Source organism: Chaetura pelagica, unplaced genomic scaffold (assembly GCF_000747805.2).
Source record: "Chaetura pelagica isolate M959 unplaced genomic scaffold, ChaPel_1.0 scaffold840, whole genome shotgun sequence".
In the NCBI taxonomy this organism is placed as follows: domain Eukaryota; kingdom Metazoa; phylum Chordata; class Aves; order Apodiformes; family Apodidae; genus Chaetura; species Chaetura pelagica.
Window position 1 is genome coordinate 289897 of NW_009951813.1, and position 27824 is coordinate 317720.

General features: G+C 43.9%; 1 protein-coding gene across 1 annotated transcript in view; it reads right to left on the reverse strand.

Moving 5' to 3' along the window:
- LOC104398164 (lethal(3)malignant brain tumor-like protein 3) overlaps window positions 1–8987 on the reverse strand; it is a 33596-nt gene extending 24609 nt beyond the window's left edge. Inside the window, exons 1-8 of the mRNA XM_010008218.1 lie at window positions 8926–8987; window positions 8314–8422; window positions 6863–6920; window positions 5721–5809; window positions 4445–4549; window positions 3360–3495; window positions 2758–2849; window positions 1492–1643 (exon numbers count right to left, since the gene is read on the reverse strand). Coding sequence (XP_010006520.1) covers window positions 1492–1643; window positions 2758–2849; window positions 3360–3495; window positions 4445–4549; window positions 5721–5809; window positions 6863–6920; window positions 8314–8422; window positions 8926–8987 — 803 coding nt within the window. The remainder of the gene's footprint in view (window positions 1–1491; window positions 1644–2757; window positions 2850–3359; window positions 3496–4444; window positions 4550–5720; window positions 5810–6862; window positions 6921–8313; window positions 8423–8925) is intronic.
- Window positions 8988–27824: the final 18837 nt, after the last annotated feature.

The following is a 27824-nucleotide window of genomic DNA, read 5'->3' on the forward strand; positions in this document are numbered from 1 at the left end:
CTGAGGAAGGGCCCAAAGCAGTTTGTCTGATCAAGGAAAAAACCTGTGCAGCCAAGCTCTACTTTGAAGCTTTCTTTGCTTGTGTTTCCCATTACAATTTTCAAACTGCCAGCAAAACATGGCATGGAAACAAAGCACCAAGGGCTCAAATGGTACAGGAACAAGATCTAAAACCTTGCAAATGGTGTCACAAAGCTCTGCATGACATGTTTATGGCAAAGAAAGAAAAGACTGACTTGCCACCAAACAGGTGCCTCATCTGAAAACAAACCAACAAACAAAATGAGCTGAGGGGGAGAACACAGAATGCTGATCAAATCCATGTTGTTTTGATAAGGCTGTGCCTGGTGGTTCTTTCACAGACAAATTCAAAGGAACTCACTCCATCATGTAGGTTGGAAAACACAGAGCAAAGAGGGAAAATGTTTCCCTGACTAATATTCCACCTGGCCCCAGCATGAGGGCAGGGAATCAAGATTTTCAGATGCAGAACAACTGGAGTGCAGGTCAGGACTTAAAAGCCTAAATGTTGGCAATGTTTTTTATTTGCAAAGGGCCTTGGCCAAACTCTGCTGAAGCCAAATAGAAAAGATTTGTACTGATTTCAGTCCTGCAGCTTCCAAATGTGAGTTTGCAGAAAAGACATGGCAACAGCCACGACTAGTCCTGGAGGAGAGAATGTTACTAATTCCAGGTGGTGTCACTAGTGGAGCTTATCCTTCTACCTCTGCCAGAGGAATGGATAACATCAACATTTCCTGACCTGACCCGAGGCAGCCAGCTGCATTACCTCCATCCCTTTTTACCTCAGATGCTCCAGGGACAGCTCAAGCCAACCCCAATGGCTTCACATTGAGCTAGTGACAGGCTCTCCAATAGCAGGGGAAGCTACTGGGCAACTGGTACTTTGTGAAAACCCAAAGTAGAATCATTATGGTTGGAAAAGACCATCAAAGGTCATCAAGTCCAACCATCAACCCAACCCCACTGTGCCAACCAAAGCATGTCCTGAAGTGCCACACCTACATGGTTTTTAAAGCCCTCCAGGGATGGTGATTCCACCACTGCACTGGGCAGCCTGTTCCAAAGTTTGACCACTCTCTGTAAAGAAATTGTTCCCAATATCCAATCTAAACCTCCCCTGGCACAACTTGAGGCCATTCCCTCTCATCCTATCACCTATTACTTGGAAGACAAACACCTGCCTCACTCCAGTCTCCTTTCAGGAAGCTGTAGAGAGCAAGGTCTCTCCTCAGCCTCCTCTTCTTCAGACTAACCAATCCCAGGTCTCTCAGTTGCTCCCCATATGATTTGTACTCCAGACCTTTCACTGCCCTTCTCCCGACTCACTCCAGCACTGGATGCTTGAAAACTGATTTAAGATCCCAACTTCAGTGACTACATTTAAGATATTAGATATTACCCTTAGTGGAAGAGCAAAAGACACCACAGTCCACCTGCAGACATGTACTAGACAGAGCATCTCTTTACCAGTAGTCATAGCTCTCATCCCAGTTATCAAAGTGGATCAGCAGGCGGTTCTCCACCATGTCCGTGATGGTGGCGACACACATCAGCGACGGGTTCTTCTTGTCCACTGCCTCCAGTTTCATTCCCAGTCGGAAACCAGAGGGTGTGACAGGCTGAGGAACAGGACATTGGGAAGGGAAATCAGCCACGTGCTAGGTCAGGCATGGATGAGGGTAAGTGTGAGTATAGAATCAATCACAGAACCATAGAATGGTTTGTGTTGGAAGACACATTAAAGATCATCCAGTCCCACCCCCTGCATGGGCAGGGACACCTCCCACCAGCCCAGGCTGCTCCAAGCCCCATCCAACCTGCCCTTCAACACTGCCAGGGATGGGGCAGCCACAGCTTCCCTGGGCAACCTGGGCCAGGCTCTCACCATCCTCACACCCAACAATTTCCTCCTCATCTCCAACCTCAATCTCCCCTCTGCCTGTTTTAATCCATCCCCCTTGTCCTCTCCCTCCCTGCCCTTGTCCCAGGTCCCTCCCCAGCTTTCCTGGAGCCTCTTCAGGCCCTGGAAGGTGCTCTAAGGTCTCCCTGGAGCCTTCTCTTCTCCAGGCTGAGCACCCTCAGCTCTCCCAGCCTGTGTAGCAAGTCCTTTCTCATTACTGGAAAAGTTATAGTCTTAAGGAAAACAGGTGCCTCAGAAGCAGAACAGAGCTGCAGAGTCAGGCCCTGATCCTACTGGAGTCAGTGCTCAGTCCATCAGCAGTGTCACATCCACCAGACCATGACTTTGTGTCATCTGAGTGACACATAAAGGAAGTACAGGAAGGGGAACTAACGACCAAGCAGAAAGCAACAGTGGCTGAAGGATGAAAAATGCTCCCATGGCACATATGAGTGTGCTGCTGGAAACCAGAAATTATTTTGGAAATTACTAAATTAGAGGAAAGTGACACAAATACCTTGACTGTAGGGGCACAGCAAAACAAGACTGTTGTAATATATTTAATAAATGGTAGAGTAAATCTTTGCCTCCAGTATTAGGGAGGAAGGGAAATACAAATTCTCTCCCTGGAAAGCCAGTGACTGGGGGAAGGAAGAAAAATTGTACTCACTTCCCCATCTTAAAAAATAAATCACAGCAGGAAATAGTTTGCATCTGATTGTACCATGGTGCACCTCTGACATGAGCATAACAAAACCACATAATTATTCTAGTCAAATACCACTTAGCATCAGACCTATTAGAAACATCTTGTATTCAATATCCTCACTTACAGTGCTGAGGGTTTTAAAAAGGCTTTTTGGAGCTGCTTGAGCTTTGCAGTTCTTCAAATAGGAAGTCCAATTAAATTCTCCCTCCTTGAAACCTAGGAAAAGAGAGAAAAAGATGGTTTTACACAGCCCTGTTACATTCAGATCAGGTTGGTTTTTTTCTTCCCAGAAATGAGGATTACCTGGGAAGAATAGGAACTGTGCATGGGAACTGCCCTTCCACAGCCTGCAGGGGTTCTGCACTTCAGCTAAAACATCTCTCTTTCACTATAATGTCCAATCATTCATCTCAACCTTCAAATAGTTCTAGGAAATTGAATGCAAGAATGAAGCAAGTTCTGAACTGCAAAGAACCTCCCTGCTTTACAGGCACATCCAATGGTTTCTAATCTGACTAACAACATCAATCTTTGGGAATATCATAAGGAAGCTGTTTTCTTCTTTTGTTATTCACCATCTTAGTTCCACTTCTTCCCTTTAAGCCACTCAGATCGAGTACCACAATGAAATCCTACTAAAAATGACACATTCAGAGCCAGGACAACTAGTTCTTAGCAGAATTTATGGTTTCTTGTCCACCATTCCATTATTTTTTTTTTCCATACCTTTAGGAGGGAGCAGTTTATGACTTGTTTTTTCACACCAGCCAACAGGATGGATGTCAGAGGAGTCAGCATTGACCCAGAAGTCATAACACTCGGGGTAACCATCAAAGTGTAATCTCATTCTGAACCCTTTCACCTACAATGAGGGGAGCCCTGATTAGCATAAAGGGTTATAAAGAAGCCCAAGAAAAACACCAAGCAAACACTCATATATTTTGATTAAAGTAAATTGAAGAGCTCATTTATTTTTCAAAATCCTAGTTTTATTTTTCCTCATTTGTGTCTCCCAGTTTCCATGCTCCTCTTTCCTCACTTCAAAAAGCTGAAAATAAAACTGGACAGTTTAAATTCACTGGCCTCCTATTCCACACTCATGCACATATTCCTGTGTGGCAGTATCTGGAGACAAGTAAAAAGGAGAATATTTATGTCTATACCAGATGAACACAGATTTCACAGATTTGAAGAAGCATAAATGCACTTCAACTTGTATCATATCATATCATAGAATGGTTTGGGTTGGAAAGGACCTTAAAGATCATCCAGATCCAACCCCCCTGCATGGGCAGGGACACCTCCCACCAGCCCAGGTTGCTCCAAGCACCATCCAACCTGCCCTTCAACACTGCCAGGGATGGGGCAGCCACAGCTTCCCTGGGCAACCTGGGCCAGGCTCTCACCACCCTCACACCCAACAATTTCCTCCTTGTGTCCAACCTCAATCTTCCCTTTTCCAGTTTTAATCCACTCTCCCTTGTCCTCCCACTCCCTGCCCTTGTCCCAGGTCCCTCCCCAGCTTTCCTGGAGCCCCTTCAGATACTCTCTCAGGGCCTAATTGCACTATTCTTTTTGATACTTAGTCACTGTGTGCAGTTACCAGGTTTACTATGGTAAGATAAAATTGCAAAAATCTGACAGTAGAATTTCAGCTATAGATGCTTAACCACATTCCTTCACTGTCACCTCAAACTCCTCTTAACCATTAATTAATTAAAGTATTATTATTCAGATCTTACTACTTTTTATTGAGGAAAATCCTCAATGTACATGGAACTTTGGAAACCAAAGACAGGAAGAGCAACTACCTCAGCCACTGTGAGAACACAAAATCGAGAGGGATGTTCAGGATCCAGCCCTTCCAATTTCATTCCAACTTTAAATCCATTTCGGCCTTCTGGGAATGATTGATACTGTGAGGCAGAGGGGGAAGAAGGACACATTTGGTTTTAATTCCTGAAGACAAAAATCTATTGCACAGCAGCCATGAGATACACTTAAGGCTTCACATTTTCAACTCAGACAAAAACACTCTCTCACTAAATGATTGCTGCTTTAATAGACAGGCACAGCTACAGAGATCAATAATGTCACCATCACCACATTCAGATTTACTTGTTATTCTAATTAATCTCTCAAAAACACAGAACCACAAGGCTGTTGCAATAAGTTATGAACAAATCTTTCAGCAGATGCAGAAATGAGCTCTCATCAAACACAAAAGAATACCTTTCACAGCCCAGGTTTTGCCAGACTGCTGGCAAAAACCATAAGCCAGGAAGGCTAAAATCTTTCTGCCTGTATCAGCACCAGCTCAAGAGTCCAGGCTTTCCCAAAAGGTAATTTCTCATCTTCAGAAGGTAGAAGGGACAAGGCATGTTTGATCTGGAGCCCGTTTACACAGTCACTCCAGAAAACATTTGTGTTTTCCATTTAATCCAAATTGAACATCTGAACTACATAGTAAAGGCTTAAAAGAAACCTGAACTGGAATTGCAAATGGTTTATTGCACCCACTGCAGGTACCTGACTCCTTCCCACCTCCCTCTTTAAGGTGCCAACAGCCCTTGGCTTTGAAGAGCTGACTGGGAGTTGAACTTTGAACATGGGCTGGTGCACTGGGGTGCAGCAGCAGCTCCAGCAGGACTGATCTCACCCTCTCCCACCTTCAGAGGCAACAAACTCCACCCTAACAGTCCTAACAGTCACTTGAGACATCAAGTCTCACTGACACAAGATTCCCAGAGCTCACTGACTTGCAGTTTTCTACATAGGAAGGCTGGAAGGGTTGTTGGACAACAGAAATGAAGGCCAGGACATATGAAAGACATTAAGCTGTCCCTCTCCAGCATTACTTGGAGATTGCCTAACAGCCCAAACATCCAGAGCTACCCAAAGCAGATCAGAACAGCCATTGTTTATTTCTGAGTGAGGCTCAACCAGCATTTTTCACACCCTGGTTTTGGGGGTTAACACTTGTTTCCACAGAGCTTCAGTGCTGGGAACAAACCAACCTGCCTGACTCAGTAATTCTGTGATGCTGCCTGAGAGAAACATAGCAAGAGAGCTGAAAAAATTGCCAACCTCTCTGAACAGTTTGAGGGGAGCAGCTGGCATCCGTTCCTCTTCTAGGTAGGAAACCCAGTTCCAAACCTTCTTCTTTCCAGGAACAACTAAGCAATCAAAAACGAAGAGAAGAATGAGTGTTTCCTTCAAATGCCTCCTGCTCTGCTCTCTTCTCTTCCTCCTGTGCACACACCAAGGCTGTTCTGTTGCTGTACCCCAAAGGAGGCAGTGTTATCCAACTTTTGAGAAAAGGTATGAATTCCAGCAGTAGGAAAACCAAGCTAATTTCTTATTAAAATAATATATATATACATAAATTATATCACACATCAAATGAAAGGTGGCACTTTAGCTGCTGGCAAGCTGCCCATGGAAAGCTGCCACTGTAAAGTTTGGACAAGAGATAGTAATTTAAAATTGTGGAAATGATATTTCACCGAGGAATGAGGGGTTAGATATAAACTAAAAGACAGCACAAAGAAGCAGGTAATTGCAGCTGAAATGAACCTAAAACAAAACAAATGAAAAACCAAGGGAATCTTTGTTCAGTTCACAGTATTTATATATATACACACACAGAGAGATATATTTATAATCTGCTAATACAACATCTACTAGAGAGGCAGATACCAGTGCATAGATGATGAAAACAAGAACTTGGGCAGGTGCTTGGATTCATTCTAGCAGGACCATGGTCATACACACAGAAAATCTCCTTTTAAATGTATATTAAAAGCCTGCCCCCAGTTTCCATACGTTGACTCCTTTAAGGTGTATCAGACATTCAACTCAAAGTCTATAATCAATCACAGGCTGTTTATAAGTTATTTTCTACTTAGCATTTGCAGTCTGTGGCTACGAAGCTCTCCAAAGTCAATAGAAACAGGATTCTGATTGTCTCCAGTGAGCTTTGGATCAGGCTGTCTCCTTCTACACCCTCTCCACTGTGCCCATCATGCAGGTAAATCCAGGATATTCCTGCTAATACACTTCAGAAGACTCACTATGGTAAGAGGTTTATGTACCTAATAAGCTATTCTGAATGTGAAATGAGCTCTACTGTCCTTTCCTCTTCTGTTTACTATTATTCACTTTATAATAAATAGTAAAAAAAAATAATCTATAAACATTAAAGAAAAGAGACTATGAGCTTAGCTCACCTTGTTTTATTGGTTTAGTGTTTCTGCGGCTTTTCATATTATTTGATTTATTCTTCTCCTAGACACAGATATGTTAAAAAAAAGTTTAGCAATATTGGTTTTTTCCTCCCTCTTTGATCATCTCACAATGCAGGTACAATAAGGATGTAACTATCAGGACTATTAGCTAGCAATAGTTTCTTTTGAAGAACCCTGCAGGAACATTAGTAGGGTATGTTACCCAGAGAACCTGGATGCTGCAGTATCCCAAAAGTGCTTTACAAATTATTTAATATGAGCTACTAAAGTTCATTTAAATGTGGCTACTGAAGAGCAGCACAGCCCAAACATCTCCATTGCAAGATTTGCCTTCTGCAGAGCAGGATTTACTGCTCACATAAACAACCTTGCTGTCATGCTCCCCTTTCCTTTTCCTTTCAGAGGTTCTTATGCCCAGGGAATGGCGAGAGAGACAGAAAAATCATTTGTGAAGCCCTAAAGAAAGCAGAGGCTTCAAGTCCCTGCTGTCACAGATGAGCACCCTAGAAAATGCTGTCTCCCTGTGTCACACTCGGAGCCAGACTGCCAGTCACATTTCTTCTGTGTGGTGTTCAAACTCATGTTTAATTCACCCGGGGTTGTCATTTCTCAAAGCAAACCAAAAAGGGCAAAATCTGAAATGCAAAGCTCCCTGCCAAACATGCCCCAGAAGAGACAGAGGGGCAGTTTCAAACGAGGAGGAGGGGAAGAGGGAAGAGACAGAGTGCAAGTACTTCTGTAAACAGCCATACTCCTTACAGACATCACAGAGGAGAGCTGAGCAACAAGAGGAGCTCAGAAGTTGGCATCAGAAGTTCCAGCCGGCATTACAAACACACCTACCCCAGCACCTCTGCACTACAAAACCATGTGTGATACATGAAATAAAATGGTTCAGGCCTGAGATGCTGCATACAGGGCAGCAGAGCACAGACCTGCACAGAGAAGGGTCCCTGAAGGCAGTGAGACTGTTAATGGAAGTCAAGAAAAGATCAGGTCAGGCCTGAGGTTCTTCATCCACAATGAGTACAGGTTTCTAGTAGTGCAGTGAGTGTACATGCAAGTAGCTAATTAAAAGCCATCAGACTCTGAGGTTTGACACTAACCCTCAGTATCACATAACAGCACTTGACTGTAGTTGGATAAACTAATTTTGGAGGCATGTGTTTTTATCACTGTGAAACACCCTTGGTGCACAGGGCTGTAACTACACCTCAGAAGTTCCAGTCTGAAATCTTGACCTGGACTTCCCATGAGCTCTTCACCCATCTGACTCCTCAGACCTCTCATTACTGATGTCAACCAGGATGAGATGAGCCCCAGACCATCCTCACCTCCCTCAGCTCAGTTTGCATGGCAGTGAGATCCTAGACACAGAAGGGTCCCTGCTCTCCACAGCTCTCTTTAAAGAAAATACATGCAGCCTCATTTACCTCATCCTCATCTGCATTTTCCTCATCATCCTCAGACTCCAGAAGCAGTCTCCTCTTCTTTCGGACACGTTTGGCAGGTCTGCCAGCCTCATTCATCTGACAGCCACTGCTGGTATTAAGATTTCTACTATTTCCCCTGTTTCTGCAATCATCTGGAATGTCTCTGGTATTGTTAAACATCCAAAATTGAGAACAAAGTCAAATGAAAAGTGCAACAATTTTCCTGCAGTATTCCCAGTGTCTCTGTACCTCTTAATAAGAATAAGGATGCCTGGGCTGAGAACCTAAAGAAGTGAATCCTGTTTGCAGGATGTGCCTTTTTACAACCCTCCAGAGATTTCAGGTATCATCCTTATTGGTAGTAGGATGGAGAACTGAGGTATCAAGCACACAACCAGCATTTCCACAGGCTGGGAAATGAGGACAGACCTCTGGAGAGGAGCTTTCCTCTGTTAGGCATGGGAACCTCAGGGTAACACTTGGCTCTGCTTCAGCCACATCAGGGAACACTTGCTCTGAGGATTCCATCCTACCCACAGCAAAACTTTTCTCTAACACAATGTTCTCTTTATACATTTTTACCAGAAGAGGAAGAATCTGGAGTTTCTTTACCTGTCCCTGTGCTGCTGGGAGCCCGTCTGAGTAGAAAACCTTCCATTCTCAAAGCAATCCATTTGTTCACAGGGTTGGAAATTGGAGCAGGGCACGTCTTCTCTGGGCACTGCAGCAGCAAAGAAAAAGAAAAGTATTACATTAAAACTTTCTAACAGCTTTCATGCAATTAGTTCTGTCAGAGTCCTTTACAAACTTCCGTTAAGTGACTCTCAGTACCCCATAGTGAGGGAAGGAATTATTATTGGCACCTAGGAAGTACCACCTGATTAAAGAAAAAAAACCCTAACTGGCAATATTTTAATTTTGGAGAAACCCTGCCCCCTGTAAAAGTGATAAAAGAGGATATAATTTCAAGGCTATAACCAGCACACAGTTACAAATCATCTTCTATTTCTTTATTCCTAGTAACCCCCTAACTTGAAAGACAAATGTCCACCTTGTTTGGATGCTTTTAATACAGTTGGTTAAGTTTAAAATTTTCTGCATTTATATACACTTTGTACAAAAGAAAATCCTTCACAGGCAGCCTCTAAAAATAGCACATTATTGATGGGAGAACAGAAACAATTATTTCTTTATCTAGCAAGGGATATATATATAAATCATCTGAATGAAAGCACGAAAATGTAAGGAATAACTCCAATGTATCATTTCTGTTTACTTTCTCCCATGACAGAGCTCTTCCTGGTGCAAATTAATTTAGCTTTAATATTCCAACTAACACAATTGCAGAGGTCTTCACTACCAGGCATCTACACTATCCCAATGCATATTTTCCCCAAGTAACCTGACAAGAAAATTGTGCTCAGAGGCTCCATCACTCCTCCATTTATGTGTGCTGGTTTGATCAATCCATTTTTGAATGCATCATTAAACACTTGAAAAGAAAAATAAAAGAAAAAGCACACCACACGACACAATCCAGAGCACTGACATATGAGTCACTTTGCTTTTTGTTTAAAGCCATTTTTATAGTCTCCTTTCCAGAGCTTGTACCTCTTCTGCTGACTGACGTTTTTCATTTATAGTCATAGAGTCATCAGGGTTGGAAGGGACCTCTGGAGATCATCCAGTCCAACCCCCTGCTAGAGCAGGATCCCCTAGAGCACATTCCACAGGATCCAGGTGGGTTGGGAATGTCTCCAGGGATGGAGACTCCACAGCTTCCCTGGGCAGCCTGTCCCAGAGCTCTGTTACCCTCAAAGAGCCTCTGTGCAACCTTGGCAGCCTGCACATGAAGGCACTGCTGCAGCAAACCCAGGCACAAGCTGGTGGAGATGCTCTTCAAGGAGCAGCTTCCTTTCAGGGGCTGCAAACACAATCCCTGGTTGCAGGCAGGGCAGGATGGGGCTGGTGATGCTCCCAGCTGATCCCAGGCAACAACAGCAGCAACATCCTTACACAAACTGCCCTACTTGCCCAGGAGCACCCAAGTTTTGCTCCCTATAACCCAATAAGGATGTCAGATGGTCCTGGCTGGAACTGGACAGAAGGACTACACTTGGAGGGCACCCATGCCTGCTTGTGTCACAACCTAAAGCCTCTCCCTCTTCTATCAGGGACCAATGATTCCAGGCAGGGAAACAGCAAAGTAAGAAAAACTTGCAAGAACTGAGAGCACTTGAAGAGCTCTGCTCAGTTAGAAGTCACACTGATCTAGGGAATACACTTGGGACTAACAGGGTGTAAAAAAATTCCTAGTTTTGAGGTGTCCATGTAAGAGTCTGCTCTTCACCTGATAGACTGACATCTCCTCAGACAAGGAGCACAATCCACAACCATGAGGAGAGTAAGCAAACACCTGTGAGTGAATCTGCAGAGCTCACAATGAATCTGGGATTAAAAAAGCCAGCAGGAAAGACAGGTACAAAGCCTTCCTACCCAAAGACAGAAATAGTTCCATCAAAATCCTAGGGAAAGCCAACTGGCAGACACTTGTCCAAGCTGGCAACAGGAGGAGAGCACATTCTCAAAGAAGTTCTCTCCACAGAGGTGTATGAATTCAGAGACACAGGGACAGAGCATCACTAACAGAGACCCTACCCAGAGAGTTACTGTCCTGCCAGTGACTGTACCAGGACACACTGGGGATGTCAAGAAGTGACACGCTCAACAGGCTCCTGTGGTGTCCGTGTGTCCCAAGCTCATTCTCAAGTCTCCTACCACCACCTCAGTAGAAGACCTGTTTTGGTACAAGGCATCAGGCACACCTGCCCAGGGCTCCCTGTGCCCCAGCCACGTGCTGTCAGTGCCTGGTTAGTACAACACTGGGCCATCCATTCATGCTCCATGTGTGGAGGAGAGAAAGGAATCCCACTGGAAGCTCCTGTTGCCCCAAGAGCAGGCAGCTAAGGCCCAGCTGCCATGACAAGCCTGTCATCAGCATTATGGAAAAACATTGATGTTATCGTTGATCCATGGCCTTGGAAAGAAGGGGCTCCAATTTCCCAGAATCACCACTCAGAGAGACCCCAGCATGAAAGGTTAAAACTCAGGGAGGTCTGACTAAACTGACAAACCTAGCCCAGATGGTTTCTAGAACCTCACTTACCTTCCACAAAGGCAAGCACAATGCCCTGTCAGGATGATGCAGTAATTACATCCACGAAATACCCCTAAAATACTCAAAATAAGACACAGACTCACCCTGCACACAGTGCCAGGGAGCACCACGCTCCTGAGACATATACTTCAGTTTGACTTGTCTCTAGAAGCTTTTTCAAAAACTGTAAATTCCCTTCCCCAGCAAAAAGCTCACCTTCCAAACCAGTGCTAGAGGCAGCGGAAGCGTTGGTAGCAGCAGGAGCAAAGCTGGCTGGGCTGGCATTTACTGCTGAGGCTGAAAGAGTTTTTATAGCTTCTGCTTCTGCTTCAGTAATGATTTCTAGCAGTCCAAACTCATTTAAACAGAACTGCAGGTAAGAAAAGAAAGCAAGCCAATAACCAGTAGCAAAAGGGCTAGGAAGGGGGAGAGGCAGGAATAGGATTCCCTGAGGAGTGACTAGGTATGGGATATAAAAGAAATGGCTGCATGTACTTTAAAAAGCACTAAAAATAAGTAACAAAGAGAGAAATATTCAACTCTTTCTCAAAATGCCACCAACAGGCACCCAAAAAACCCCATTTTGTTGTCAAGGAAGGAAACATGTTAATTGTACCTGTTTGGGATGTGCTCCTCTTATAAAACCCAGACCTCTGATGAACACATCAGAATAAATACCCTCAGAAAAGCAGTTTTACCCCGAATTCTGCTCTGATGGTTCCAATTCATCCAACACAGCACAATCCCATTTACTGCAGTTATCACATAGAGCAACTTCCCTAAAACCTGAGCACAAGCAGGAATCACCCAGCTGTTGACAGAGAAGTCACATTCCAGTGGAGAACTTGTCCCAAACATTCTTCAGCTGGTGCTGGCTGCACTTGAAAGCCCTCAGAGCTCAGCGACAGCTGGGGCTGCATAAACACAGCATCTGGAGCTGCAAGAGGCCAAGGGGTTCTCAGCCCTCCTTTGATGGCACTTGACAATCTGGTGGGAAATGAACTTCCCAGAGGAGCAGAGGAATGCAGGGACAGGCAGAGGTAATACTGCTGAAGAACAGTAGGCACTGAGAAATAACTGGCCTTTCTTGGTCAGCTCCTCCTTGCATAGTGCCACTCATTAGAGAAAGGCACAGTGGGGCCCTGACCCAAAGACAGAGGAGAGAGTCTCAAGTCCAAACCAACTGTTTCCAAACAACCTGGAAATACATCGAAGAAGCCACAGGCACTGCAGGTAGGTAGGTGACATGTACCAGTATGACCAGGAGCCACAGTGTTCCAGGTCCCAGCCCCAGCTCTCCCTGGTTTGACCCTCAAGAAACCATCAGTAGGTGAGCCTCCCACAGAGGTTCTGCTAGCACACCCATCTTCTGCTCCTGCAGAGCCCTGCCTGCCCCCCTGACCACACATGGCCTGTCCTCCCAAGGGCAAGTTCAGCTGCAGAACAAGAAAACCCCTCCAGAAACAGCAAAGCACTCAGACCATGAGCTAGCTATGGAAAGGGAATAGGATGTGGCAGATTTCAGAGACTCTCATCCTTAAACATTCAAAAATTTCTTAGTCTTCGAAGGAACACTTCATTGGTCTAGATAAAATTATTACAATGTGCCAAACTGTGTCCATGTGCATATTTTATTAGTCTCCATCTGCAAAGGCAATCAAGTACAAAAAAAATAAAAATAATTTAAAAATCACCTTCTGATGAGCAAATAGCTCTGAAGATTACTCACTCCTTGATCTTTGTTACTGTCTGCAGTACAGAACTACTGAACTCCAGAATAAAAGAGACAAGTCAAAGGTGAGCTACATTTGCCAGCTCTGCTCCAAAGCTTTTATTCATAGCACTTCATTAGTTGGAGACCTTTTCTCAGCCATCCTCTTTTTGCTCAAACCTACTAAACCTAAAACCAGTTTAAAAGTCTTTGCTTTACCTCTGAAGCAGGGCTCCTCACTGCAATGAGCACTGTTCCTCCCCTACCCCTGCGTGCTTCCTGGGCTCAGGATCCTGCCTCCAGCACCCTAGCAAATCTTTATCCCAAATGTTCTTCCCCCTCTTTCCTCTTTTTTTATCTGAAGCCTGTATTTCTTAAAGCTTTAAAGACATTGGACTTGCTTCTAAAAAACTCACTTCTTCCTTTGTAGCCCTGAACAGACAGAGCATCACTTATTTCACCACCAAAAGAAACAATCTATTTGAAAGAAATGATAATTCCAAGTAGACTGAGTTTCTGCAGGAGACCCCCTAGTTCAGAGAAGAAACTTGTGGCTTTCCTCCAATGCCACCAGGGCAGCAGCACAAGGCTGCAGGTCCCAAGGGTTCCTTGCCATGGCCAACAGGAACAGCTCAGCATCATGAGCAGGTCAGTGGAAGGAGCATCTCCAGAGCTCCACGTGCCATTAAGCAGCACAGGGAGAGCAAAGCAGAGCTCCCAGCTGGAGCTGGGGCAAGGGGCCAGTGTCACTGATAGGAGCAGATGTTCTCTGGGGCTGATGCCCCTGCAGACTAATTAACAGCTCTGATTCAGCCCAAAACAGTGTAGACAGCCTCCTTTGATCACTTGACTGGTGCACCTGCATCCACACCCACTTGTAGAGCTCAGATCAGGCCCCCAAAAATGTAAGTTTCTGCTAGAAAAAAAATGAGCATCTTTATTAACAGTCTCTGATCTGATGCTGAGGACTGGCTGATCCACGGAGGCAACTTACAGTTTCATCCTGACACTCTTCAAGGTAACATCCCTTATTCTTAAGTTCTACTATCAGGACTGCACCTTCCTTTACACCAAGGGGTTCCACAGAGCACATTCACTAATGTAAAATCCACACAGACCCTTCAAAACCAATCTGTCCTTCCTGGGAATTTTTTAAAGGGAACTAAGGAAACATTGTGCACGCAAGAACTGGAATATAGCAGGAAGTGGGGGGGGAAGATTAAACAGCAAAACAAGAGAAGTGTTTGGCATTTCTTCAGGAAAAAAAAAAACCAAAAGTGTCTGGCATCTTAAGAATGAAGTGGCTTCCTGTGCAGTGAGCTGTCATGCTGCAGCTAAACATTTCCACCATGCTCACTAACCATGGCACTCAAGTGTTTTCATACTTGATCATCTAATACAAAATAGCATATTACTTGTTGTCTTTCAGTCCAACAAATAATGTGGTGCTTTCTTGATTCCCTACTATTATGAAGAATCAATAAAAGTGAAGCTGCTTCTGCAGAGGAACTTTACTGCTGGTTAAAAGAAAACCCATGGCAATGTACTGCTGAGCTCGTGTGTAAGAAGCAGAAATAGAATGACTTCAAATAACTACAGGGCAAAAGTGCAAAGTAATCATCCAAAGGACAGGCTAGAAAATCAGTGGACCCAATTCCATCTGGTTTTATGGGAGTGCAAACCACTGATCTCAAAACACTCCGGGCACAGAATCATGGAATGGTTTGGGTTGGAAGGGACCTTAAAGATCATCCAGTCCCAACCCCCTGCATGGGCAGGGACACCTCCCACCAGCCCAGGCTGCTCCAAGCCCCATCCAACCTGCCCTTCAACACTGCCAGGGATGGGGCAGCCACAGCTTCCCTGGGCAATCTGGGCCAGGCTCTCACCACCTTGACTCAATAATTTCTTCCTAATATCTAAGATATATCTCCCCTCTTCCAGCTTAAAACAATCACCCCTTGTCCTGTTACCACACAACCTTGTCAAAAGTCACTCCCCATTTTTCCTGCACCCAAGTTCATCCATGTCCTCTCAGAATTTGCTGGCAGGAGCATTTTTCTTGTAGCCCAAGCAAGCTCTGACAGCCCGTGCAGACATTTCTGTACAAAGGGAGGAGGATGAGGAGGAGGAGGGGAGGAGGAAGGGCACAACTGCCAACACTTGCAGAGGGTGCGGATCCTGATTTTGAATATCTGCCGCAATACCAACAATCTGATTTTTCAAAGCTCTCAAGTCCCTTCAGCTCCAATTTATTTCATTTGAAATTGATTTTTTTCCCCCATAGAGATTCAGAACTTGCAGCCTTGAGGGCAATTTTATGTATTCATTTTCAGCCATCAAAAGTGCAATTGAACTGAAATAACAGCTGAAGGTACTCTGGGAAACAGTCAACAGACACTCACCCTCCTCCCTCCCCTAACACAGTGCACCACGGTTGTGACCATCAGATCCTGGTTCTGATTTACACAGAGCTGTGTAAATTTGTCACTATTGTGAGTACATAAGGCACAGACAGCTGTTAAAAGCTGCAAAAAAGAACCACTGATGTGAAAACAACCTGAACACTCAACCCCACAAATTGAGAAAATTTGTCAATCAGCGGAAATGTCTTCCTCATGCTGGGCTGAAATTAATGGGATTTCTTGCCCGAGTATGTGGTATGGACATGACTGAGAATTAGGAAGATCTGGCTCGTAACTTCTGTGAGCAGAAAACAATTACTTAAAACACCTCCTGCCTTCAGAAATCAATTAAGCAAGAAATTAGAAGGGGAGAGGGGCTGTCACCGGGCTTTCGGAAACACGCCTCAAATTTCACCACCTCCTTGGTAATGCCAACCCAGTTCTTTAAACCAAACTATTTTCTCTGTACAACTTCAGAATATATTGGAAACATTCTGCACTGCCCAGGGCATGGTGGTGTGCACGGCTTGTGTGTGGTGTTCCTTGGTTTCTTACTTGGATGTTGCTACCAGGCAAGGTACCAATGCCGTCTTTCCAGTCTAAGGCATTCAATACATCACGATCTGCAGTCGGGATGCTGATGATTCTCTCCGAGCCATTCTGTTCCATCTTTCTGCTTAGTCTTTGGGCTCTTTACTTAATTTTAATAAAGAAAACTAGGGTGTGAAAACAGAACAAAACAGAGGCACAGAATAATCAGGCCTGTTGCTTACACTTCACAACGGGTTTTCAGAGCAATACTAGTTTTAAAAGATAGGGGGGGAAACATCAAATTTGCTTTTCAGAGAATCACAATGTAGTGAGGTTGGAAGAGACCTGGAGATCATCCAGTCCAACCCCTGCCAGAGCAGGATCCACTAGAGCAGATCCCACAGGAACACATCCAGGTGGGTTTGGAATGTCTCCAGGGATGGAGACTCCAGAACCTCCCTGGGGAGCCTGTCCCAGGGCTCTGGCACCCTCACAGTCACGCAGTATTTTCTTACATTTAGGTTAAACCTTCTGTGTTCCAGTTTTCCCGTGACACTTAAGTAAATGTGAATAGAAAATTAGGAGCACTAAGCATATGTGCAGTTTGAGAACAAAAAGATAAACCAGTGAGTTTTAACATTGACTTGATTTGTATGACATTTTTGCCAATTACAGTTCAGAGACCCAGTTCCTTGGGTCTCAAATTTGGTCTGGATATGAAGAACACCAAGATTTCAAATCACAGAAACACAAATCTGCATGTATAGATGTATGCACAGACTCACTCACTATACACAAGCGACAAGTCTGTACAACCTGGGGGGAGCAGCAGCATCTAACAGCTGTTGCCAGGCCCCTCTACACTGCCTTAACGCCAGGGCTCTAAGCTAGAAATGCTGTAAAGATCTTAAAATGCTCAAGCATTTCACGTCCCAGCAAATAAACAAATGGGCTCCATTAAAAGACTCAACTAAAAGCCACTCTGCTGTATGGGCTCCCCACATCCCAGCACTCCACTGTTCTTGTGGCATGCATTAAACAAACACTGACCATGAATTAACTGCACGTTCATGCCCTTGAAACATAACCTAAATATTTGCAAATCTATGAACGTAACTGCTTGCTTTACGAGAAAAAAAACATTCACAACCTTCCCTTGAGCTGTCAGCTCTACTAAATTTTGCAGTCTGAGGAAAACCACTGATGTTAAGTTGGAAAGAGCACAGACCAATGGACAGGTCTAACAGCATTCCTGTGCGAATGGGTCAGAACTGCCCACAGTGGAGGTCTGTGCTGGGACATTTAATGTTGGGAGTCAAACGAGGTCATTCCAAGCTCTAAACTCAGACTAAGAGCAGCAGCATCCAAGGACCATGTGCTTGATTTGCCTTTGGCAGCCTGTTTCCTGGAGCACTGGGAAGTGTCTCAAGAGCCATGGCTGGGGTAGATTTTTAAATGCTGAGCACTTAGATCAGGGCAGGTGAACTCCACTCTTGACCTGAAGCCTTCCACATGCTAAACCTGCCTACAAGCTGAGAGTGACCAGTTTAATTCAGCCAAAGGCCAAAACCGAGGGGGATAACACATGATGTTTGAGCATCCCTGCAGCTTGAATTCAAGCTCTTTAAGATCACCTTAACTGGATCAAAAGCAGGACAGGTGTTTGTAAACTGTAATACCAACTACCTCTGGGTATCACAACCTAATCCCTGAAGGAGGAGTTACTCCTTTTTTCCTCTCAAAATATAAAATTCCAACTACTCACGAGCCTGCATAAATTGTGAAGATTAGTGGCACATAAACTAGTCTGAATGAGTCAGGAGGGCGAAAACAGGAGCCAAGTGGAGCAGCAGCTGAGCTGCAGAAGCCTCCAGTTCCCACTGGTTTTAATGGTACTGTGGAAGGCCACTGGTGTCCGTGGTTACATACACAGAGCAGACCCACCAGTGGGTTCCACAGAACCACCAGCAGGTTCTGTGGAGCTTCCATTAATCCACTAAGGAAGCCTAATGTGTGGTGGTGTTGAACAAGGTAGTCACAAGCTCATCACAAATTAGTACTTTATGCACCCTGTACATCTATAAATGCTTGTTTCCAGCCAACATTTGGATGCCAGTTTCAGCAAGGACAAACCATCACTTTTTAGATGTTTTTCTTGCATTCAGGCTTTAAACATAAAGAAGCTCCAACACCAAGACCATTTATAGAGCTCCTCCTGCGCCAAGTGGTTTAGAAGACACCTGGACAGAGTAATGAAATTGCAGAATTTAAAACTGGGCCAGGAAAACTGCCTAAAAATCACAATGTAGAAAATAATCTTGTACTAACCAGAGACAATCCAATACAATAATGAGCCTTTTCCCTCTCTGTATTCTAGAAATCTACTAAAAACCTTTACAAAAACATAATAACAAAATTACTTTTCTTATAATGCTCCCTATCACTAAAATTTACAATAAAAAATGAAGATAGCCCACTAAAAGGAAGCAAACTGTGCCATGAAAAAGACTGCAGAAACTAACTTAAAACATTCTGAAGAGGCATAGTCAGGCACCAATGTTCCTCCTTTGTCCCTATTTGTGATTGCTTTTCATCTTTAAGACTCAGAAACATTAATGCAAAAAGATCTAGCAAAAGATGAGTCATTTGGCCCCAAGTCACAGATTCAGGTTTAGGAAATGATAAATGACTACCAGGCTGGCAGATATTCTGGTTCATAATTAATATGCTACCACCCAGACCTCTATGCTTTATCTTTACACAGGGAAGCCACAGGCTGAGGAGGTCAGAAAGACTTAGGGTTTGATCTCATTTCAGCCACTGAACCACAGTGCAGCCCTGGGAAACTGCTTCATCATTACCAGCTTTTAACATCCATCTTAGCTGGCAACAACAACAAAAAAGAAATAAAGAAAAGAGGTGTAAGTTCATGCAGACAAATACAACTGTGCAGGCTAAACGAGTGGATGGGGGTTCACTATTCTCTATAGACCAGCAGGCCTAATGGGAAGAGAAACATTTCAACAGAAACCCCATTTCAACAGAAACTCCATTTCAGGCACTGCCAGGTTGGTTTCCAATGAAATGAGGATTTCAGTGCCTTTATATGAGGGTAAAAGTGAGAAAGACAATGGTGCAATAAACCCAAAGACTATAAATCAAGTAACAACACTGAAGTTCACAGCCCTTCTGGCTAAGCCTCCATGTACCAGAAGGCAAAATTACATTGGAGAAGCAGCTGGCACGAAGAAAACCATCTGATACTGTGCTATGCTGGGAATAACTGACTTACAAATCACCTTTCTCCCTCAAAAAAGAACAGGAAACCCAGCAAAGCTGGGGATTCCAGTCACTGGCATACACATGCACCCAAAGCAAGCTGGCAGAGCTCTGTGCATCCCCAGTTTCTGGCAGGGTTTGGCAGCAGTGTCTAACACCCAGCACATGGATCTGCCAGTCGCTCTCCTGATGTTAGCAGAGAACCAAACTGCAATTTAAACAGAAACCAAAAATACACATTTAAAAAAAAAAAAAAAAAAAAAAAAAGAGGACTTCTCGCAGGGCACAACCAGTCTGGTCTCAGGAACTGCTCTGAGCACTTTGCAGCTCAGGCACAAAAATCATTTGCCTGTCCTTTGCTGTGATGATGACTGATGATACTTTACTTACTCATCAAAAGCTACTTCTCACCTCGAGCAACTAATATTTTGCAAGGCTGAACTAAACCTTTACACAAAAAACGGCCTCACCTCCAGGAACCTCATCAGTCAGGGAGTGAAATGAACTTCCAGAGCCTGCAGTGGAACCATACCAAGGCCTCAGAAGGTGTCACTAGCCAGTGTCTAACAGTGTAAAAAAAGACTTGAGTACTTTCACTGTGTCAGAAAAGGGGGAAAAAAAAAAAGATAAAATTCAGAATTGAGGAATCCCAAGCTCCACCCATTGTATTTCTTGCTAATTTTTGTTTTTCATTAAACAAGAGAAAAATTGTAACTAACTACAAAACAAGAAAAATACCATTTTAAAATATTAGAGGAGGAAAATAGTCTAGGAAAGGAGAGGGATGGATGTTTTGGGCTTGCAGCATAGGCCAGAACAGAGGAGAAGCAAGTACTTTCTACCTTAGTTCTGCTGCAGGACTGCCAAGACATACTACTTTGGTTTTCAGGAACTTCCTATGTTCACTTCTCCAATACAGCCCTTCCAAGGTCACTCTTAGAACACATTAACTGATTAGGCTCAGGTGGCACTGTGCTGGGAGACAAATAAACAAACAAACCAGGACAATCCAACTTAATCCAATTTATAAGATGAGAAAGCAATATTGTGAATTTACTTAAACCCAGGATCTGATCCTAGTGTTAAACCCAAACCAGCTTTGTCAGCTGCTGCCTCTTGGTTTTCTGACACAGGTGTGGCAAAAATACATGCACATAATTTCAGCTGTTGAAAGACAAGCACCCGCACAGGCTGTGGCTGTTGCTACACCAAGCACCACTTTTACACACAAGCCCACTCCCTGACCCCAGAGGTGCCAGTCAACTGTCCCCACAGAGCACTCTCTTTAGATATATGTGACCTCATGAAGCTGGCAAGGAAGCAGCTTTTCTCCTGTCCCCTCTGTTCCAGGAGCTGAATGAGGCACACAGTGCTATGCTGGGGAGCATCTCACCTCATTCCCAATAGAAGTGGAGGGACACAAAATATGGTACAAAACCTACTTCCATGTCATAGAATCCTGGAATGGTTTGGGTTGGAAGGGATGTCAAAGATCATTCAGTCCCAACCCCCTGCATGGGCAGGGACACCTCCCACCAGCCCAGGTTGCTCCAAGCCCCATCCAACCTGCCCTTCAACACTGCCAGGGATGGGGCAGCCACAGCTTCCCTGGGAACCTGGGCCAGGCTCTCACCACCCTCACAAGGAAGAATTCCTTTCTAATGTCCAACCTAAATTTCCCCTCCAGAGACTTAAAAGCTCTCTGCTCCTTTACTGAAAATGAAGAACAGAAGCACATCTTACCTACATTTTCAGAGCTTTCATTAAAAGCATTTCTGCTGAGCTGCTTTTCCCCAGGTCTTCATCTGCTGCTCATGAAGAACAGCAGCTCTGGGGAAGGTGCCTGACCAAGCCCTGTGCAAACCTGGCACTTGATGGGCCCAGCAAGGAGTCCCAGGGACAACTCCTCAAGACCTCAGCCTGTGACACTGCTGATCCCAGTCTCTGGGAACCACTTGTAACCACTGTAGCATTTGTCCACACTAATGAACTTCAACCAGTGCCACAGTGGCTGTTGCTACACCAAGCACCACTTTTACACACAAGCCCACTCCCTGACCCCAGAGGTGCCAGTCAACTGTCCCCACAGAGCACTCTCTTTAGATATATGTGACCTCATGAAGCTGGCAAGGAAGCAGCTTTTCTCCTGTCCCCTCTGTTCCAGGAGCTGAATGAGGCACACAGTGCTATGCTGGGGAGCATCTCACCTCATTCCCAATAGAAGTGGAGGGACACAAAATATGGTACAAAACCTACTTCCATGTCATAGAATCCTGGAATGGTTTGGGTTGGAAGGGATGTCAAAGATCATTCAGTCCCAACCCCCTGCATGGGCAGGGACACCTCCCACCAGCCCAGGTTGCTCCAAGCCCCATCCAACCTGCCCTTCAACACTGCCAGGGATGGGGCAGCCACAGCTTCCCTGGGAACCTGGGCCAGGCTCTCACCACCCTCACAAGGAAGAATTCCTTTCTAATGTCCAACCTAAATTTCCCCTCCAGAGACTTAAAAGCTCTCTGCTCCTTTACTGAAAATGAAGAACAGAAGCACATCTTACCTACATTTTCAGAGCTTTCATTAAAAGCATTTCTGCTGAGCTGCTTTTCCCCAGGTCTTCATCTGCTGCTCATGAAGAACAGCAGCTCTGGGGAAGGTGCCTGACCAAGCCCTGTGCAAACCTGGCACTTAATGGGCCCAGCAAGGAGTCCCAGGGACAACTCCTCAAGACCTCAGCCTGTGACACTGCTGATCCCAGTCTCTGGGAACCACTTGTAACCACTGTAGCATTTGTCCACACTAATGAACTTCAACCAGTGCCACACAGAAATCATAAAATCCCTCACATTCAGAAGTAGCTCTGCAGGAGCAACCCAGGGCACCCCTTGGCAAGACCCTGGAAGTTCTACCATTTGTACATCTGATCCGATTTCTACCGCAACAGATGCAAGATATAAATACTTTCCATCAGTCATCATCAGAACTATTCTCACTTAATGACTTGTAAGGAAGCTGTAAGATTCGTGATTCAAGATAAAAGTCAGTTTGGTGACAACATGAAAAATGCAGTACTGGGGAAAATAAAAAGTGATTCTTATAATAAAAAAATGTAAAAGTTCAGTCGCACCACTGACATGTTTAACTAAGGCACAAAGAATTAATCTGGCAATACAACGTGCTCTTAAAGTGGAAGTAGTTAGTAAAAACAATCAAGAGGAACATGCCACCACTCAAGAGTGTTTTGTTGTTCTCCCACATCTCTGACATCTTCAGCACACTGGGTGCAGGCTGCCAGGCAGATGTTCTGAAGAGATGTCAAACCTCTGCACTAGTTATTTTATTTGCTTCTGTACTTTTCTGAATACTCCTGCTCTTTTGGGGATTAATTAAGGTTGATTACCTGATCTCCAGATGACTGGTGTTGAGGGGACTTATCTTCAACTCCAGTACCTACTCCACAAGTTTTTCATGTGTCAGACTGACACCAAGAGCAATTGTTCCATGTTGAATAAATGTCAAGTATTTCCAAAGGAAAAAAAAACAACACCAAAGTGCACAGAATTGAGGAAGCAAGTTTAAAATACACAAGTAAGTGTGGGCTTGTCTTTGAGATCCATTTGATGCTGAAGTCAAGAGGCAGAATCAGCCCATATTCTGTGTACTTAGTTGTGTAACAAAAGCTGCAAACCAGATTTTTCTTCTGGTATTTGTTTTCTAAACAGTGTGCAGTCAAATTGTTAATTGCAGATTTAGCATTACTAGAGAATGAAGGAATTAAAGTAAAATCTGGCACAGATGGCCATATAAAAACATCCAAACTTCTTTCAATTAAGCATCACATGCCTTCTTTGTGTTAAACACCATGAGAAATTGCAAAAATAGTGCTGACCCTTCTGCAGAAAGGGTAAGGTCAGAAATGAATCATCTCAAAGAGACTCATTTGAGTCTGAAAAGTGAAGTGTTTAGTCAAGGAACTAATCAAACAAAACCCTAGAAAAGTACTTTTGCAAAGAATATGAAAAAAGCACAGCTTGCAGACACACATAAGCCATTTTCCACCCCTCCTTTCCCAGTAGAAGTTTCAGCAATCACAGTCAGGAAAAGTGAGTGGGGGAAGAAAATGTGCAAATTTCATGAGCAATATTGTTGTTACTGATCTAACAGTGCACCAAGTTATCTACTATGTCCCATTTGATTTCCTAAAGAATTTTGTGCACACCTTGCAGCTTCACTGCAAGTGCCCAGAACTCCACCTTTTCTTCACTTTGAAAAGTTATAACCCAAATTTCCAGGTAACTCTAGGTGTATGTGTGTGTATATATATATATATATATATATATATATATATATATATATATATATATATATATATATATATATATATATATATATATATATATATATATATATATATATATATATATATATATATATATATATATATATATATATATATATATATATATATATATATATATATATATATATATATATATATATATATATATATATATATATATATATATATATATATATATATATATATATGAGGTAAAAAACCTCACCCACAATCCATATAGAAGCGCAAATATTTTCCAAATGTGACTGATTAACTTCTTGTGATTTATAAAAGGAGGAGAAACAAATGATAGCCTGGGCTCTGCTATTCCTGGATCAGCATTAGGACAAGTAGGGGTTACAAACCAGAGCTGAGATGCTATTTTTCTCCCACAGCCCAGCACCATCCCTAATCTTGCTCTCTCAACTTGACTTGTGGACCCTCCCTGGACATTTCAGGAGCAATTCCTTCTCAATACCCCTTCTGCAGCCAAAGGTGACCTGCTGAAGGACAGAAATCTGCACCTGGTTTCCTTACAAGTGAATGACAACAAAAAGAACTGCTGGACACTCATAAATATTTAAAAATACACCTTTAAGGGAACTGACATTTTTCCTATGTATTTACTTTATTTAAAAAAATCCAAAGAAACAAACTTAGGTGATCCAGTCCTATGCAGTCTCATTTGAAAAGCTGAACTATGGCAAACTGAGATATATTCTGCCCCCAAAGTGGACACAGCTCCAGCACCTAAAAGGAAACCAGAGCCCAGGTTTTCCATGCATGGGAGCGGACAGGATGGAGCTCAGGCTCCTAGGCCCTGCATCCCTCTCCAAACATACTGACATCCTTCAAACACCCCACAGGGAAGAAAGCAGCTCCTTAGAGCCATGACAAGGACACCTGAGTTTAGCATTAACAAGGGAAGTGAAGGCTGGAATGTTCTCACCATTCATGTTCCAGCTTCTGGGAACACCTTCAAGTAGCATCATGGAGACCAAACATGAAGAAGCAGTCAAAAAACAATCCAACAAACTACATGCAAAGAGAAGAAAGAGTCACACAAAGACATGGAGCAGCAGGAACACAAGAAAAGCTGCCATGGACTATTTGAAAACCCATTCTGATGTGGGTTGGAAGACACAGCACACCCCTGTAAGCCTTCCAAAACTCTTGTCTCCCCCAACCTCACAGCAAAAAGTCAGACAAGCCACATGACTTTATCCACTCCTGGGATCATCTGATGTGCTACCAGAAGCCCAGCTCTGCACTGCTCTGCCACCAGACAGCAACACACCAGGAGGCTCCCATCTGCCTCACAGCACTCAAGAACGAACTCTACTGCTGCTCACGTTCAGGTTTCTTGCTTAAATCATGTCTTTTGTTTGGTTTAAAAGCTACAGCATAAATAGGGTTATCAAAACCCTGTGTGGTTCATGAATAGGGCTTCTACCTCTGCTTGCTTAGATCCACCCACACTTTTATCCCATCATTTAGCTGGATTCAATCAGAAAACAAAACAAACAGGAGATGAGCCCAAAGATGCTGAACCTACAAATAAAACTTTCCTTCCTCAGAGCTAAATTATTTTGCCAGTAAGTTGAAGCATCCTCTGGAAAGTAATCTGCCAAATTTAGCAGCACACATCTGCACACATACCTCACCTGCAGAGCCCAGTTAGTGCTACTAATGAGGAAGGACAGGGGTTGGTGGGATGACTGTTTGCTTCGGCTGCTAATTGATTCCACGTGTCAGGGCTTTCAGCTGCCAGCCTTCATTAACAAGGACACGTTTGGTCATTCTTACCCTCAGCCTCTGATCTCATTTTTGTACCCGCTGTGCTACTTTCTTCCCTCCTCTCTACTCAAGACAACACACTGCTGGAGGGCTTAAGGCTGAAAAAGATTAAAAATTATAAACTATGGGAGAGAGGGAAGAGTGTTTGGGGAAGAACTGACATTGTAACTCAGGAACCACCGTGTTATTCCACAGAAAAGACTACAAAGGTCCTGAGTAACCACAGCTGCTGTTCAGTCTGGTTTTGACCCAGTTTAACAATGCTCTCCTGATATTTAAGTAGTGCAATTCTGACAATGAGACATAGGTCTCCAGAAGACTTCCCTGCACAGAGGTGAGGCATGGACTGGCACAGAAGGGATGAAGAGACAACACTCCACATCTCCATCCTCATGTCCGTCACCACCCTGAGAGGATCTGATCTCATTAACTCATCTCCCAGTGACGGGCTGGCAGCCTGCTGCACTTCCCACCTCTCAAAATATACCAGAGCTCCTATGGAAAAGGACAAGGGGGTTATAGTGAGGCTTCACCCTCAAACTCATATCCCCCTTGCCAATGGAATGCACCATCACACCTAGAAAAGCTTTGTATGCAAACAGAAGTGAGATCACAGAGAGCCAGACCTTCTCCTGCAGATAAAAAACTCATTTTTAAGCCAACCTTAATGAAGTCAAATTGCAGGTGACATTTGAAATAAATTCTAGATACTACTTTTAATAACCAGTCTAAAGATCCAGGCTCCTGCTCCTCCCTTAAAATGCCAGTACATAAAAGAATTGGTAGTAAAAAGGAATAAACAGAATGTCTGAAGTAAAGAAAACACAGCCTTGGGCCAGGAGAAGTCAGCTGGGCAGGAATCCTCTGCAGAGCACATCTGTTTGTAACCACTCACCCTACTACAACTTACTTATTATGGCAATAAAAACCACAAAGGCAAGATAAATTAACTCTGGCCAAGAAAAATGGAACTGGCCCTGCACAATCTGCCCAGGAGCTGTACCCAGTTGTAACCAGCAGCTCAAGCTTGGGCTCCATTTCCACCTCTGCCCTCACGGCACATTACAATTTATTTCACACACATTCAGCTTTTTAATAGGATTACTTGCAACGTAAGGTGCAATCAATTTTAGGCCAAAACTAGAGCAGAGAGGCCAAAAATGTCCTCCGTTTTAATTACACGTGTAATTACTTTTTAAGACTACAATCCAGCAAACCACCCTGGGGACTCTCACTAACTATTACTCCGTATCTTACACCACCAAGCAGAAATACTCACTGAGGGAAAGACTTTCTCCACCCTGAAAAATATATAATATAATGAGATGGGACAAGGAAGAGTGGGGAAGCAAAAAACACTTAACAAGACTACCCCAGACTGTTGTTAATTCCTCTACGGTAAGAAGTTTGCAGCATCAAGTACCCGTTTCCTCTCCTTTCACTTCTGTTTTATTACCTAATAAGACATGAACTGGGGAAATCTTACACAATTTGGCACAGAATTGAGCTCTTTATCCCTTAATCCCAACTCCAGACCAACACGCGCATGTTTTTATTTCTTTTTTACTTGAACTTAACCGGGCAATATTTGAACAAATTAAATGTTTTCACATGAAATATCTAATCCAATTCCTTGTGGCACCAAACGTCAATAAAACCGTCCTAATCCCTTCCTTCTGAAAAACCAAACATTATTAAGATTACCCCGTAACAATCCTTACCTGGAACGCTGATCAATAGTTTGAAACATATTTATTGCTTTATTTATTTGGCCCTGGCCTTCCCTCTTGCTCATCACACCTTGTTATCATTAGTTCCAGTCTCTCTGAACTTGCTGTCAGAAAACTCGATGACATTTATTTCCCCACGTAATAACCTCATTTCCCCACGTAATAACTTTCCAACTTAAACCTTTCTGCTTTGGGGTTTACCCCCCAAAACCCATTTAACCACATTTACACACGTTTAAATCACAATCCCGAGAAGTTTCCTCTGCAGCTGCACAACCACGACTTCACCAACTCTTCGCAGACCCGTTAGAAACGCCCAAACAGCCCAGAAACTGCTAAATATTTTACCATTTGGGCTTCGCCGCCTTGCGAACAACTTAGAGCTCGTCTTTACACGAGCTTCACGGGGGGGTTGGGCCCTTGGGAGGGGTTTTAAAACGCACTTTTCCCCACGCGACCTGAGGGAAGAGCCGGGCGGGTTTTTCCTCAGCGGGGAGAGACCCCGGGGAGGGCCCGTCCTGCCGGGGAACCGGGGCTGCCCCCACAGCGGGGCCGGGCCCCTCGC